Here is a 14,932-nt window from a genome sequence, read left to right as displayed (position 1 = left end):
CTGCCTGAGGTCTGTCTGCTTGGGGAAGAGGCCAGGATGGTTAAGGCACAGATGTAAATGAAGTACATGTCCGCTCCATGCAGTGTCTAGGACAGATTTCCTTTGCATGTAGCTCTTATTTTCAGCCATATATCAGGATTTCCTCTGGACTAAGCTTCCTTCCTTTTTTTCCCACCCTTTCAGATTATCTTACACACAAACTACAGTTACTGCTGGAAGTTGTTCAACAAGAAATCAAGACTTATTGAGAAAACTGTCAGAACTCACAGGAGAAAATAAAATCTACTTCATTTCTCACACCTTTGATCCTTCCAAAAACAGGCCATGCTTTTATTCTTTTAATCACTCAAATGTGGATGAACCTGAGCCAAAACCTTGCTGCAAGTGTTCCCAAGCTTGCCAATTGGGATTGGGATGCACGTATCACATCTGCTTCTCCCCTTTTCTTTTTTCAGAAGAAAAAAACTAGCTCTCTGAAATGAGCTTGCTTTGCCTACAGTGTCTTTGAAATCAAGATCCTAATTTTGCAGCCTAGCCTGGTCCTCAGTAAAACTGTGTGTGTATACACACACAATATTTTATTTTCCTAACTTGGCAAATAGAGGAAGGGAGCATGTTGCAGTACATAGAATCCAATACATGGAAGCCAAACAAAGGTTTCAAACTGAAGTGCTATAGTATCTGTGCTGTGGGCAAACATTATGAAGGGAAAGGGGTGGGGAGAGCAGATTAGAGAAAAGGCAGATGAATTGGAAAGGAGGACGCAGGGGAATAAAACTTCATTCACCAGAAAGTAGAGATTCAGGTTAATAAGGTATTTTAAAACCATTTCAGATTCAAATATTAACAAAGTAAGGTCAGAATGTTTTATTTTGATTATTCTATAAGCAGAATAAGTTTTTTTAGCTTTGAAATCATCTTTCAACTTTGGATTTTATTTTTCTGAAATGACATTTTAAAATGTACAAACACATTGAACAAAACCAGCTGAATATCAACTGGAATATGAAAGAATAGATCCTGATCCCTTCCTCAACTTCCCAGCCCCACTGCTCTCCAGTGAAGTTGAAAATCCAAGATTTGGCCCAACTGCAGTAAAATACAATTTCTCCTTTAGTTAGATGGGACCACTGATGAGACCTGGGTAGATTTCTGAATCAGTGCATCATTTAGTGCTGCAAGAAGACATGAACAACTTCATATCAAAGCTTTAACTTCACATCTGCAGGCAAATGACTTGCTGATTCAATATGTAAATGCTCATTTGAATTAATGGCATAGGAGAGGTTTCCGTTATCGGATTACTTTGGTTTACATTATTAATTTGGAAACGTTATGTCCAGATAAAACAGCACTTAGCTATTTCCAATCACGTAATTGTTAATCGTTTCCTAAAAGGTGGGAAGTAGCACGCTGGGACTCCTCTAATGACTGCTGGAGAGAGCAACAGCAGAACACAGAACATTTTTAATCTTTTGTATCCAGCATTTATGTATTTACAATAAAAACAAAGTACCATTTACAAATCCGATGTCATCTACTGAAACTTGTAAAATTTTGGAACTAAGTAAGGTGGGTGGTTTTTTTTCAAAGCAATTGAGAGTTATTCTTGTTATGACTGCTTCCTGTTCCTGTGCTGAATTAAGCTGGGACAGCAGCAGTGTGGTTGGTAGGGCTCATTTCCCCACTTCCCCCCCTCCAATTTAATTTACAAGCTCCTGGACATCATCCAACAGGAAATCCAGTCTTATTGAGAAAACCATTGAGAAAACCTACAGGAGAAGATACTGGCTTTAAATGATAGTGTGGTTTCAAATGAGATCTAGAAATGTTTCCAGGAACCCAGACAAGAGTTGGTCCCTCCTCATACCAGGCTTTGCTGAAGCTGAACCCCTTGGCACACCTTTCCACAGCAGCCCACAGACAGGACCCCGTGTGGGTGGCCAGGGAACCAACCTGCAGAAGACCTTGCAGAACCAGGTGAGCCTGGTCACCCCAGGGGGGTGATCTGGGGGATTTTCCACATCTTGAGGTAGAAGCATGAGGTGCTGCCAGCCTGGTCCCATGCTGCAAGACCCCTGTGAGCACAGTGTGCCCATGCCGTAGCACCAGTACTCCCACATCAAACCTTGGAGCAGTCTGAAACTGCAACAGAACTGCTGTGTGTCTGCAGACAGGCACAGAGAAAGGGTGAAATGTGCCTTCTTTGTCTGTTTCCTCTGAAGAGAAAAAGTGAACAAGAATTGAAATTCCTGGGAGGAAACTAAGAAACCCTACCTGGAGGACCATGGTTTTTTTTATACAGGATAAATCGTTTGACATATGCAGGGAAACCACACTTGGGTGCCTCTGCTGACTGTGCAGGAATGTGATCTTGCAGGGCTATATATATGATGTCTGCTCCAAGACCTGTCAGATACTGGAAATACAGACAGATATAGTACTGTGGCTGCACTGACAGTGAGAAATCTGAGGTTCAACAGCTCCATGGATGACATTGCAATTAAAAGGGATAAAAATAATAAAAAAAAAGATGTTCAGAAGGTATCGGTTTACAGTGAGCTCAAGTCTCCAGTTTGTGGAGAGTTGTTTGCTTTTAGACAGGATGGTATACTGCTCCCAGCAAAGCTGTGTAAACATTTTCTACCAAGCCAGAATGTTTTTCCTAGAGCTATCTCATGCATACTGAAGTTCTTAGCTTCAGTTCAGAAGCGTATTTTGCTAAAGAATTCACATAAGCAAAAATTAAGCTCTAGGACCTGATCCTATAAATCTCATCAGTCAAAGGGAAGCATAAAAGCATAAAAGTTATGCTGCTGTGGAGATGAAAGCCAGATACTACATAGCAGGTCAAAGGCCAGACAAGACAGGCCAGATGCAGAAGAAAGTAAGTTCAGCTTCATAATCACATTTGTGGCGTTATGTTTTGAGGGTTTTTTTTTTTTAATACTATGTATATAAAATGCACTCAGAGTGCACCCTTTCCAGAAACTCAAACAGAGATTTATGTGTTTCAGCCGCTACTGATCTAGTGTGACTGGACCATTGTGAAATAAAAATGTTCAGGGTAATCCAACTGAACGCAATTTGTGTAACAAAAAAAAAAAATTAAAGTAATGTTTACATCTGAAAAAGTTTGCATAGTCAAGACTACTTGACCTGTTGTTAAACTTTATGCTTCAGTGCTTTGCTGGGAAACACTGTCAGCTTTTTAGGCTGAAAGGCTCGAGGTCAGACTGGAAAGCTCCTAACCCTTCTCTGATTTCCATGGGGAAGAGCAGAGCTGAGGATCAGACTTCAAGGTACAGGAATGCAAACACTTGGGACTGTGCACAGCTCAGAGGGCTGACTGAGCCTGCCTCACAGGGCTCTGTGCTTGGCACACGCTGGTTTGTGTGGCTCCATGCAGCACTGAATACTGCAACCCCTCCAGCAGTGTGATAACCAACCTGGGGAGAGCATGTTGAGCGATGTACCCACTTTCTGCACTGAGGTTTGGGGTTCACTTTGCAAGGCATCACGAGCTTTTGGCTTTCAAAGAATGATGTTCAGCAGAAGCTACTCCTTGATGAAAGGAGAAGGTCCCGAATATCTCCAGCCACTAGAAAGTTGGGAGGAATCTGCTTCAGGTAAGTGCTGGTGTGCAATGAAGGGGAACCAAGCAGTAGGAATATAGCATGCTGCTTCGTAATAATGCTGATTTTGCAGATGTATCTGCCAGAAATATCTGCTGTGCCTGGCTGGGTGTGCTCACGCCTGGCAGACGCGCATGCGTATGTCGCAATAATCAGAAGGAAATGTTACTCAGCTCCGTTTTCCTGAGGGTCCGTGGCACAGAGGTATCCATGCTGTCCCACGGAGAGAGGCTTCGACAGAGACAGCAAGGTACAGATGTGCTGTTGGGAGTTCACAAGGAGTTCTCACAGGCCAGTTGTACTTTATTTTTGAAGGTCTTACTGCACCTGGGGCACCTTTCCCGTGTGGAGCAGGGGTTCAACAGGCTCGTCCAACCTGTCGGGCACAAGGTTGATGCCCCCAGCTCCCAAGGGTGGTAGCTGGGCAGCCTGCCAGGGAGGTGGCACATGCCGGGCTGTGACAGCTTTCCCGGGGTTGCTGCTGAGCAAGGAGGGTCAGAGACCCAGGAAGTTGGGGATTTCATGGCTTGGCTTTAAGGTCTGTTGGAGTTAGTCGTACCGTAAGCCATGTTTATATTTCATTAATTCGTCTTTCCTCCTTGTGTGAGAGAAAAGGTAGCATGAGGTTGCTTTTTATGTTTAAAATTCCCTCTGTATCAAGTTATTCCTGTAGAGATATAAAAAAATTTACAGATGCACAAGATCCGATAGAGAAATCTTCAGCAAAAGGTGAAGGATACTACCTGTCCTGCCAGCAAAGTATTTCTGTCTGCTTTTTAAGTGTTTCACCTCCATTTATTTCTAGTTGGGGTTAGTTGGTGAGTGGAAAATCCCTGCAAGGAGCAGAAAGTGGAAAGTGAAAGCAAGGCATAACTGGACATTTTTGAAGGCTCATGTGATTAGGGCGGACTGGGAGCCCTGGATCTTGGCAGGGGAGCCAGCAGGGGTTAGCATCTGCCTGTGGAGTGGGGATAGAGTGAAGAGGGGGGGAGGCAGCAGTGGAGAAAAGCTGCTTGGAAATATCATCCCACCCCACTTGCTTACTTTCCTCTCCATTTCCTCCATCCCCCTCAAATCTCACACTTCAAATCCACAAACTTCAAATTCTTCAGCCAGTGCTAGCAGCAGCAGCATTGTGCTGTGCAGAGGGGAGAAAAGGGACGGCCACATCCAAAGAACCCTCCTGCTGGATCTCTTGAATCTCCTGCAGTGGGACTGATCTCCTACAATGGTTGAGAAGACGAGTTTGGAGCATTTTCTAGGAACAGACCTGGCTGCTGTTACTGAGCAGAAAGAGCGACCGTGGTCTGAAGGCAGCACTGGAACAAGTGACATCTGCAAAGGAGACTTGAGTCTTTCCTCGCTCTTTCTTCCGGCAGTCCAGGTACTGCCAAGCCTTTATTGTGTGGACCTTTGCACTGTAAATAGCTCTGTGAGGGAGCTCCTCCTATAACCATTTCCTCTCATTAGTCTGCTCCAAATACCCATGATCCCTGCCAAAGTATGAAGGACGTCAGAGCCGGATACAGGATCATTTCCAGTTTCTGTTTCCGTATTGTGTTCAAATTCTTCAGGCAGCTCAGAGCAGACCCTTGCCACAGACCCTTGCAAGCTCCACGGCTGGCAGGGGGCAGCTCTCAGCTATGGGTACGTGATCCAGGATAGTTAATGTTGCAGGGACAGTGAATTGGTGAAAAAAGTGTCTGGATCCAAAACTGGGACATTGAATGGAGGCTGAAGCACAGCAGCAAGCAAAGTAAAATCCTCCAAATTGGAATTATCGGTAGCTACCTGTTTCAGCTTCTTCTCTTTGTAGGTGCTGTGTCTCTAGGGTAGAGTGCAGAGCAGAGACTTTGCTGGTAAGTAATGATATCCCCCGCTCCAAGGAATTTGACCTTGTCTGGCTGTCAGACACCCAGCTAGCTCTCACTCCTCATCCTCAAAAGGACAGGAGAGAGAAAATAAGATGGAAAAGTTCATGAATTGAGATAAAGACAAGAAGATCACTCCCCATCTTCTCAGATTCAACTTCACTCCTTCGTTCCTGACTTTTCTACCTCCCCTTGCCCCTAACCCCCCCCCCCCCCACAATACAGCAGGGAAGGGAAATAGATGTTGTCCTCGGTAACTCAGTGAGAGTTGCCCTCTGCATCTCAATCATGCTCAAAAATTTCCCATGCTCCAGAATGGTTCGTTTCCCATGGGCTGCAGTCCTTCAGGATAAACCTGCTCTAGCAAGGGTTCCTCTCCATGGACTGCAGCTTCCTTGAGGGCCTGCCCATGTGCTGCATCATGGGGTTCTCCATGGGCTGCAGTGTGGATATCTGTTCCACCATGGTTGCGGGGAGACAGCCTGCCTCACCATGACCTTCTCTAAGGGCTGCAACGGAATCTCTCCTCCAGCACCTGGACCATCTCTTCCCCTCCTCCTTCACTGACCAGGGAGTCTACAGGGTTGTTTCTCTCACATTTTTCCTTACTCCTCACTGCTCAGCAGCTTTCTCAGAGGCACCACCAGCTTGGCTGATGAGCTCAGCTGTGTCCTGCAGTGGGTCTGTTGAGCTGGCTGTGTCCGGCATGGGGCACCCCAGGGGCTCTGCTCACAGGGGCCATCCCTTCAGCCCACCACTGCCAGGACCTGAGCACCTGCACCTGGTACAGTACCTGTGAGCAGCAGTTTTGTTTTCCTGAACACTGAAGGAGGGATAATGCTATCAGTGCCTTCTGAAAGCACTCTGACTTCTGCAGCTGATCACACGCTGCTCAGAAGCCAAATCTTATTCCTATTAGCCAGGTGGCATCACTGGCCTTCATGCAACAAGCTGAGTTTATTGTGTCAAGTGTATTTCCTTACAATGTGTACTTTAGAAAGATATATTTTAGAGAAAAAGAGTGACACAGGTCCAAGACAGAGAGGTCAGGGTTGTTTCTGTGGTGCTTACCTTGCCACTGTCATGGGTTTACTTGTTCTAAGAAAACCAAATGGGAATTTTTCTTTGCCCTGCTGCATGTGGGGGAAGGATATTGAATGGGGAGGACAACTCTCTGCCTTGGGTGATTATCTACACAAAGGAGCTGGCAGAACTACATTCCAGGCTAATGGCCCTTCCAAATCTGCAAGGAGGGGGAAGGAGTATTTTCTGCTCCTCTCCTTATAAACATGGAACATTTCACTTTTTGCCTTAAGGGAGGCAAGGGGTGTGTGTTGGAAAAGCTTTGAGGCCGTTTTTCTCTCAACCTGGTCATCTGGCTGCTCTCCTTGACTTGCCTGCGCGCTGCCCCTGCCTCCAGCCCGAATCTGCTCAGAATTCATCGGAGAGTTTGTGCTCGTTGGCGAAACGGAGGAGTCCCAGCAGCCAGCCACAGACAAAGTGAGTTTCGTGGGAAAGAAACCGCCCTTCTTTCCCCTTTTCCCCTTCCCCTCCTCGGTGGGGGGAGATGTCCATCTCGGCTCCTCCCATGATCCGGGGCCCCACGCCGTGGCCGCCAGAGCCCAACAGTGCCCCCTCCCAACCACCACAGAGCAACTGCAGGCTCTGCTCCTCCAGTGATCCAACAGCGCTCCTGCCAACCGGGATTAGGTTTGCGCTAGGGGACAGAGAAGTATCAGACTGTTTCCTTTTTGAAGGGGACTTTTGGGTACAGGATGTTGTTTTTGTGTTCTGTTACTGTTTTTTGCCAATATACATATATCCTTTAATAAAGGGTTGTTATTTCTTCCTTTTTCCGTGCTTCCTCGGTTGGAGCCTCTTAATTTCGGATTTACAATTGCTGAGAGAGAGGAGTTTGGTCTACCTCATAACTCGTCCTCCTTAGCAAAACACTCCAGTCTCTTTAAACTGAGACAGCCACATAAATGTATAAACAGCAGTACCTTGGTTCTGGGGCAAACCTGCACTTCCCAGCTGAAGGGGGTCTCCTTTTTCGAGAAGTGATTAGATTTCTGATCAGACCAGGGATATTGTATACTTTGACAGCTTTGGAAGATCCTACTTGAATCTGGATTTCTCTTTCAATGTAGGGCAGAGCAAGCAGCCAAGCACTGATCAGCTCTTCTGCACCTGTGTTTTCTCTGGATTCATCTGTCTGCTCCTGAAATGGAGTACTCCTGGTATTGGCTTGATGATTCTGAGCAGTGGATTGAGTATGGGAAAGAGGTGAGATCCATCTGCTGTTGATGCCAAAAGCTTTTGTTAAACCATCTTTGGACAGTTATTTAGGGCATGTTGTTCTACAGCTGGTGAGTTCTACACGCACTGCTGGGTGCCCTTGCAGTGCTGCTCCGATGCTCGGGTGGAATTGTCTTATTAATTGTCCCTCAAAGCAGGACTGGAACTTTGTGAAAGCTTTCAAAGGACTGGCTTTGAAAGCGTGTGCATTTTCCAGAGTTGACAGACATCTTTTGGCTGAAGCTGACCACACAGGCTGAAGGCTGCTTTGTTGCTGTTGTTACAAGCAGCTGTTCTCTGTGGGGTACCCCTCTGTCACTGCAGAACAAAATGCTTTAAACCTTAGGGACTTACTTCAGAGCAGCATCACATGATAGGGGCCTGGGGAAACACTGGTACTTCCCCACAGTGACTCCTAAACCAAAGAGTAGTTTCTAACAGGTATAATTTCTTTGTTCTTTCTACAGCATCCAGATCACTGCTCTGCTAGCATAACATCTGAATTTCTGGAGAATGAATATTTAGCTGACAAGAAAGCTGTTATTTTTTTCTCGGCTGGTTCTCAGCACTATAAGATAAACTTTGCAGGTGAAGTATATCCTCGTTTTAAGTCTGTTACACAGTGCAGCTGGCTCGAAGGTATTTTCTTCCATAAAGAGCTTTCACCCTATGTCTGCATCTCTTTGAACAGCTCTTTTTCCTCCTGCAAATGTTCTCCAATGCTACAGAGCTTGAGCAGTATGTACATTTCTCTGCAGTTCTGAGATGCCTTGCTCAAGCTTCTACACTTGGGCATCTGTCGTCAAAAAAGCATCTCTGACAATATTGTGTATTCAGAAGGGTCGAGAGTAAATGCTTCATGGCACCTGGCTTGTCCATTTGGGTTTATACAACCAAAGAGAAGGAACGAGAAACCAGAAAAAAAACCCAAACAAAAGACTTAAAGTCAAATGGTGAAGAAGTGAGACCGTAGTGGACATCTTGCAAGCTAATTATGGGGAGAGAAAGCACAGAGTGCAGCTAATGAAAATTTAGGGCTGGTTGCACAGAGAGAGAAACGGGAAAATGAGAAATGCTTTTCTGTTTCTAATTTATTTACCCATCTTAAAACTCCTGTTAGCTTTCCAAACTTTAAATCTATTTCCTGGCATGAATCAAAAGTGGTGTTTAAAGGAGGAAACAATGGATAATTAGCCATGTCACACAGCGTGTGCTCTGTGATATTGTTACAGGACCAAGAAGAGAGGGCAGACTTTCCTCTTAGCACCACATAACAACCCCATGCTGCCAGGAAAGCCAGGTTTATGGCCCCCATTGTATTGAAAACTCTTCCCTGCTGCAGGCCTGCCATCAGACCTAGTTTTCTCTGGCTGACAGCCTGGGTGCAAATACATATGCAGGTGCAGTTGGTGATTGGTTGCCTTTGAGTTTCACAACATGTGCTTGCTGATCTCCAAGTAGGAGCAGTGCAAGTGGGAACGGTAATGAAGTCTGGACTGGGGTGGGTGGGATAGAGAGAGCACCGCAATGCAATATTCAGGGCTACCTCCTCTTTTATTTTTACTTAACATAAAAGAGTGTGTCCCTGGACAATGAATTATCTAATTTTTGAGTTATTGTGTTTTTCTTTGAAGACATGGTCCAAACAAATTTGGTCTTTAAAACACAAAGAAAGGTTATTCGACTGCCAAAACATCTGTTACCTGAAGGTGGACAAGACAGAAGGTAATATACATTCATTATTTAACAATGTCTCTATAGGACAGCACCTTTCTGCTAAGAAGTTCCTCCTGCCTGTCTAAAATGCAATTTTAGATTTCTTAAATTCATTTTTTAGATGCCTCGTTTAATGGTAAATTTTGTGGCTACAGTATTTGTAAATTATGCAACACTTCTGTGAAGCACTCTGGAGAGATGTTTGGTGGCAGTGTCTGGCAGCTGTGAGAGACCACTAGAGTGGATTTGTTCTCTCTGTGAGAGGCAAGGCTGCATAAGGCTGACCCAACAGTGCCAGGAATTTTTATTCCTTGATTTATACCTCAAAGCTAATAAATAAACTGTGCAGAGATTAGGAGCAAGAGACTGCCAATCCCAAGAGCTATGGAGCATATGGATACCATTCCCTAGAAAGCTGAGGATATATTAAAACACAAATTCAGGCAAATCCCCCTAAATTAGATGAACTAGAGGCACTTACTTGAGATGCCCTATCTCATGGCTTTTTTTTGAAGGAAGTTCAGCTTAACAGAATTGGAGCACATCTGCTGTAAAGGTCAGTTGTGCTACTGATTTATTTTAAAAAGAGCTACCTTTGCTTCAGAAACTCACCGATAGAAAGTGCATATGAAACTGAGGGTTCAATTTAAGGGCTAGTTCAACCAAAGGGGGGTTAATTCAAAAAAAATCCAAACCAAACCAAACTAAACTGTAGATCCTGAATGGATGATGATGCTCCTATTGCCTGGGTTAAAACCTGGGTGCCAGGAGGGCATAGTGCTGGAAGTTGTTGAGCACTGACTGGTGCAGTAGTCCCTGTAGGGCACAGCTGTGCATCCACAGGCTCCAGGCTGGCTTGGTCCTGGGGACGGGTACCACTGGCCACCCATCTGGCCAGTGAATCAGAGAAGAGTGGCCACATGGAAGGAGAGGGCTCATGCTCTGGTTTCCTTGAGATGTTCAGGTAGCACACGTGGAGGGCTGTCTGGAGCAGTTGGATAAACCAGCGAGCTAGGAACGTGTTACTTCTCATTTGAAGCTCTTCTACCTGCCAAGGGATGCATCAGTGCCGTGAGGATGTGTGTGGAAATCTAAACCAGGGAAAGGGATAATAGTTATGAGAAAAGTAAAACAAAAATAAAAATCCAGGGATACCTGAAGGCTGCTGTAGAGCCCATGGTTGGATTCTTCAGAAGAGGGTTTTGGTTAGAAGTATCGACTGAATTGCTCCTCTTTCTCTTCTGCAGCCAGAACATGACTCTGTCTTGTTCTGTCTATCCTCCACAATGGGACCAGTCTGCACTACCTGACATTGGGTTCAAGGTAGGTCTTTCCAGCTCTCCAGTGGGTAGGATGAACTGTGTCCTGTACTGATTTTCCTGAGAACATGAGTCAAGGCAGTTGAGATGTTCCCAGCTTTTAAACGTGTCTTATAAAAATAAGCAACTATGATGTGAAACAAGACTGACAGTTTCACAGTCAGAATAGATGTGTGTTTCCTGGGAAGCTCTCTGAGAAACCCCTACAATACCATGCAGGATAAGAAAGGCACTTTTGGCCATTACTGGTCTGACCTGTCCTTTGCACTGTCCCAAGGCACCTCGTCCTCTGATAAACTGGAGGAATTGCATCTTAAGGGGGTATTGTAGTATCTCCCCTGTTGATTTGAGGCAAAATGTTATTTGCTGTGGTAAAACTACAGCTTAGCCCTGTAGGGAAGGAGCTAGGGTGTCAGATTAAGGTGAAACTTTCCACTCTTCTCCAGCCTTAATACTGCTGTGCATTTCAACTTTAGGTTACTCTGAACTCAAAATAATCTGGATGTGGAGGTGTGTCCACCAAAGGAAGCTCACATGGGATTGCATTGATTTCCCTCAGTTAGTGTCTGTGCTTCCTCATGGGGAGAGGATGGTTAACAGGAAAAACAGAAGGAGCTTGTGATTTTTATGTAGATGTGAGGAGGTTGATGAGTCCTTTGGGAGGACTGGGAGTTGTTACTGTCAGTAATACCCTATTTTTGGTGTTTTTAAAATTTTCAGTTGATACAGCTCAGCTTTGATTCCCACGAATATGGAAAAATCAAGAGGCTGTTTGAAAAGACGATGAAAGATTACTGCATCAACCAACTTCAGAGGATCCAGAACCCAACACTTTGGGAACTTTTTCAGTGGTTTGTATCTATTTTTTTTCATTTTCTTTATGGTATCAGAAGACCAGCATTTCCTAATCTATTGTCCTCCCTAGCCTACCTGGAGTTGCCAAATCCAGTGGCCCAGCAGAGGTGAGGCTACCATGTATCTGTGTGCCCAGGTCTGGTTGGTAGTGAGGTTCAGCACATGCTCCCAGTAGGTGCATGTGCATACACAGAAAACATATCAATACAAACAGAGAAACCAACACAGGCAGCACAGCACTTGGGCAATCATAAACAGCACCAATGGCCTCACTGCGTTCCCTTCCTCTGGCTGAATGGAAATGAGTGTCAAAATGAATGTCAATACAAAAGCCTGTTAATGCAACACATATACATTGATGGATCCCTCTAGGAGCTGGTCTTAGCATACCCATCTTCTGGCCCCTGGGTCCTCTTGTCTCCAGTTATGTTTTGCATAGACACATACACATGCAAATGGGTCTTGGTAGATTTCATGGTGTCTTCAGCGATTGGCCTGGACCTCCCAGTCCCACTCATAGGCAAGCTCAGACCTTCTGGTCTCTCCAGCATCTGGCCTAGACTTATGACTGCTCCAAAACCTGACTCCTGGGCCAGCTCCCCTCCTTACTGGCTGTCCAGCCTTACACTGGCTGGTGATCACACACTGGCACACGTGCCCTCGTTTGCTGTAGTTGCTGGGGCTGTAGATATATGGCTCCTGTGACCCAAGATCCTACTCCAGTTGCCACACTCAGACCCCCACGCATGTGCATGCCCACAGACTGGAGACTCCATCACCAAGGTAAGAGTTAGAAATTGGAGTTTAATGAGAAGATAGGGCAGACTGTACTGATCAGGCACTGGATGTGGCCAGACCAGCCTACTAACCAGGCAGTGACCTGTTTTTACACAACCAACCCTTTTTACCCCCTTATCCATCTATTTTCCTGTTTATCTTTCTCAGGCCATCCTGATCTCACCCTTCTCCCACCTACAGTTCCTCTGTTAAACATGGCATTGTAAGTCCTGTGCAATCCCTGAGTGCATTTTCCCTCTGTCCCATAACAAGTCCCATACTCTCATGGGCAGTACCCTCTTTATGTCTGTGAGCTGCTCTGGGCCTGTTCCATTGTTCACGGTGCCAGGTGTCTCCCTGATCCCTGGGGCTGAGGCTCCCCTGAGGCAGCCCTGGGAGGAGACAGGGGCTCCTCTCTGTGATTGGGGTTGCCTTTGCGTTCTTTTGTGTGTGTAGAAATGAGCCTTTTATCACATAACCTAATGGGGGGTGATGTGATTCTTACTAGTGTTATTCAAAAATTGAATTCTTTTCCTTCATCATAACTGAGTTCTGGTATTTCAAGTTTATTCCTTTGGTTTTAGTTTCTTCCACACAGGAGTTTAAAAAAAAAAAGGGAGGGACTTTTTTTGTGATAAAGGTGGGGCAGAGATTATACAATCTTCACCGTGGGTTCATACAGCTCAGTTTTATAATCATATTTATGCATTCAGGATTTATATAACATGGGAACTGACCAATTTCCAGTCAAGAGATGTTTGTCTCTTTACTCTCTCATGTGGTATGAAGTTGTGGGTGACACAGTCCATAGCGATGCTGAGAACTTTTTGTTTTGCTGGCACGAGCCAGCTGTGCAGCAGGGTACCAACAGAAGTGCAAAGCAGGCAGTAACCCCACTGAGAGTGGTTGGTGTCACTGTTCCTCCATGACCCAAAAGTAGGAGGAGTTGAGTTGGGAAGTTGTCCTCATGTGAACCAGGATAACAAGTCATTCTTTTTTTTCTTTTTTTTTTTTTGGTCTCTAGGCAAAAAGAGAAGATGAAGAAGGTCAATAAATCAAAAAGGGTGGATGAGCGGCTCCTATTCCATGGGACAAATCCATCCCACGTGTCTGCCATCTGTGAGCAGAACTTTGACTGGAGGCTCTGTGGGACTCATGGGACAATGTATGGAAAAGGTACAAGTGCAGAAGTGTGGGTGTAGGGGCTGTAGCAGCACGGACTGCAGACCCTGTCCAGGCTGGTATGTGGGTGTGATGTGACTGACTGCCCCTGACCCCTGCACTCCTGCCATTAGGGCACTCTCCCCTGCCTCCATCTGCATTGCTGCAGACAGCATCCGCAGCAATCCCATTCCAGGAGGGACCAAAACCACCTCTCTTTGCTTCAGGTACCTGCTGTTCTGCAAAGCTCTTGGGCAGGTGGGACTGGGAGGTTGATGGCAAAATATGACTAGAGTTTGTTGATGCTTTAAAATAAGCCAACGTGTGTTGCCATCTTGGCAAGAATGTGTGTAGGGCTACCTGGAGTTGTTGAATCGCTGGCTGCCAAAGTGCTGACCGCAGATGCTTGATCCTCAGCTGCTGTATTGTCTTACCTATGCCTTTTTCTGGTCCTTAGGAAGCTACTTTGCCCGAGATGCCAGCTATTCTCACCAGTACTGTTCCGCTCGCAGTGGTCGCTACACCATGTTTGTAGCTCAAGTTCTTGTTGGAGACTTTGTTCAGGGAAATGCTGAATACTGTCGCCCTCCAGCCCGAGCCAGCAATTCAAACAGACTTTATGACAGCTGTGTGGATGACCTGATAGACCCTTCCATCTTTGTCATCTTTGAGAAGCAACAAATTTACCCTGCCTATATCTTGGAGTACAGCATTGAGACCCAGTGTGTGGTCCTGTAATGAATGGTGGAATCTCCTTTGAATTCACGCTGAATAAATTACTCTTTATTAATTTTTTTTTTAATCTTTGTTCAACTTTAGTAGTAGCTTTGGAACACTTCATAATGTGGTTAACAAATATCATTCCCCTGATGGTTTGGGGGGATAGTTTTTTTGTTAGGGGCTATTCTTTTTCCAGCAGAAGGCGCTAAACTTCAGCATTCACTCTAGCCTGGAACGGGGATGAGCTTGCCTTGCATACCCTGATGCAGTGACACCTACTGCTGCTGAAAGCAGCACCACTGAGTGTACAATTGACTGATACGATCACTTAGGGTTGATTCCTGCCTATGACGGTACTGATGTGCCAAAGGGAGACTGGGCAAGGAATGTGGAAGAAGGATAAGTGAAAGTAGCTACATCATGGTGCACAAGAGAGGAATCATGGCCTATCTTCTCATCAAATGGTAGGAAGCTCCTGAATTCCGGAGGCTTTGCAATTAATGCTGGCAAAGAACTTTGTTTTGTTTCCTGGTCTCATTGCTGACATCTCTTCTCACCTTGTTCTGCTATGTCAAGTTCT

At 45.4% G+C, this 14,932-nt stretch overlaps 2 protein-coding genes across 7 annotated transcripts in view; both read left to right on the top strand.

Annotated features, from left to right (window-relative positions):
* LOC113966177 (cystine/glutamate transporter-like) overlaps positions 1-288 on the top strand; it is a 14,806-nt gene extending 14,518 nt beyond the window's left edge. For both annotated transcript variants that reach the window (XM_027680529.1, XM_027680531.1), the window contains exon 13: positions 184-288. In XM_027680529.1, coding sequence (XP_027536330.1) covers positions 184-248 — 65 coding nt within the window. In that variant the 3' untranslated portion in view covers positions 249-288. The remainder of the gene's footprint in view (positions 1-183) is intronic.
* A 1,717-nt stretch (positions 289-2,005) lies between these two features.
* LOC113966178 (poly [ADP-ribose] polymerase 12-like) lies at positions 2,006-14,431 on the top strand. Of its 5 annotated transcripts, XM_027680534.1 has the most exons (12): positions 2,006-3,629; positions 3,709-3,885; positions 4,846-5,282; positions 5,452-5,494; positions 6,823-7,006; positions 7,657-7,792; positions 8,272-8,392; positions 9,439-9,529; positions 10,768-10,843; positions 11,560-11,690; positions 13,496-13,647; positions 14,090-14,431. In XM_027680534.1, exons 6-12 carry the CDS (start codon positions 7,733-7,735, stop codon positions 14,368-14,370), a joined length of 912 nt encoding a protein of 303 aa, XP_027536335.1. In that variant the 5' UTR covers positions 2,006-3,629; positions 3,709-3,885; positions 4,846-5,282; positions 5,452-5,494; positions 6,823-7,006; positions 7,657-7,732; the 3' UTR covers positions 14,371-14,431. The 5 variants fall into 5 exon arrangements, with proteins under 5 accessions (XP_027536335.1, XP_027536333.1, XP_027536334.1 ...); XM_027680532.1 differs by lacking the exon at positions 4,846-5,282; XM_027680533.1 differs by lacking the exons at positions 2,006-3,629; positions 4,846-5,282 and having other exon boundaries at positions 3,675-3,885.
* Positions 14,432-14,932: the final 501 nt, after the last annotated feature.

The sequence above is a fragment of the Neopelma chrysocephalum genome, unplaced genomic scaffold (genome assembly GCF_003984885.1).
Source record: "Neopelma chrysocephalum unplaced genomic scaffold, ASM398488v2 Primary Assembly neopelma1_59, whole genome shotgun sequence".
In the NCBI taxonomy this organism is placed as follows: domain Eukaryota; kingdom Metazoa; phylum Chordata; class Aves; order Passeriformes; family Pipridae; genus Neopelma; species Neopelma chrysocephalum.
Note: the sequence above shows the minus strand (reverse complement) of the source record. Positions and strands in the feature narration are given on the sequence as shown.

What these genes read in the sequence shown, in the direction of transcription:
- LOC113966178 (XM_027680532.1), top strand. Translation starts at nt 7,733, where the DNA reads ATGGAGTACTCCTGGTATTGGCTTGATGATTCTGAGCAGTGGATTGAG. An exon ending in CTTTGGGAACTTTTTCAGTG is followed by an intron (nt 11,691 to 13,495) that starts GTTTGTATCTAT and finishes TTTGGTCTCTAG; the next exon opens with GCAAAAAGAGAAGATGAAGA. An exon ending in TGGGACAATGTATGGAAAAG is followed by an intron (nt 13,648 to 14,089) that starts GTACAAGTGCAG and finishes TCTGGTCCTTAG; the next exon opens with GAAGCTACTTTGCCCGAGAT.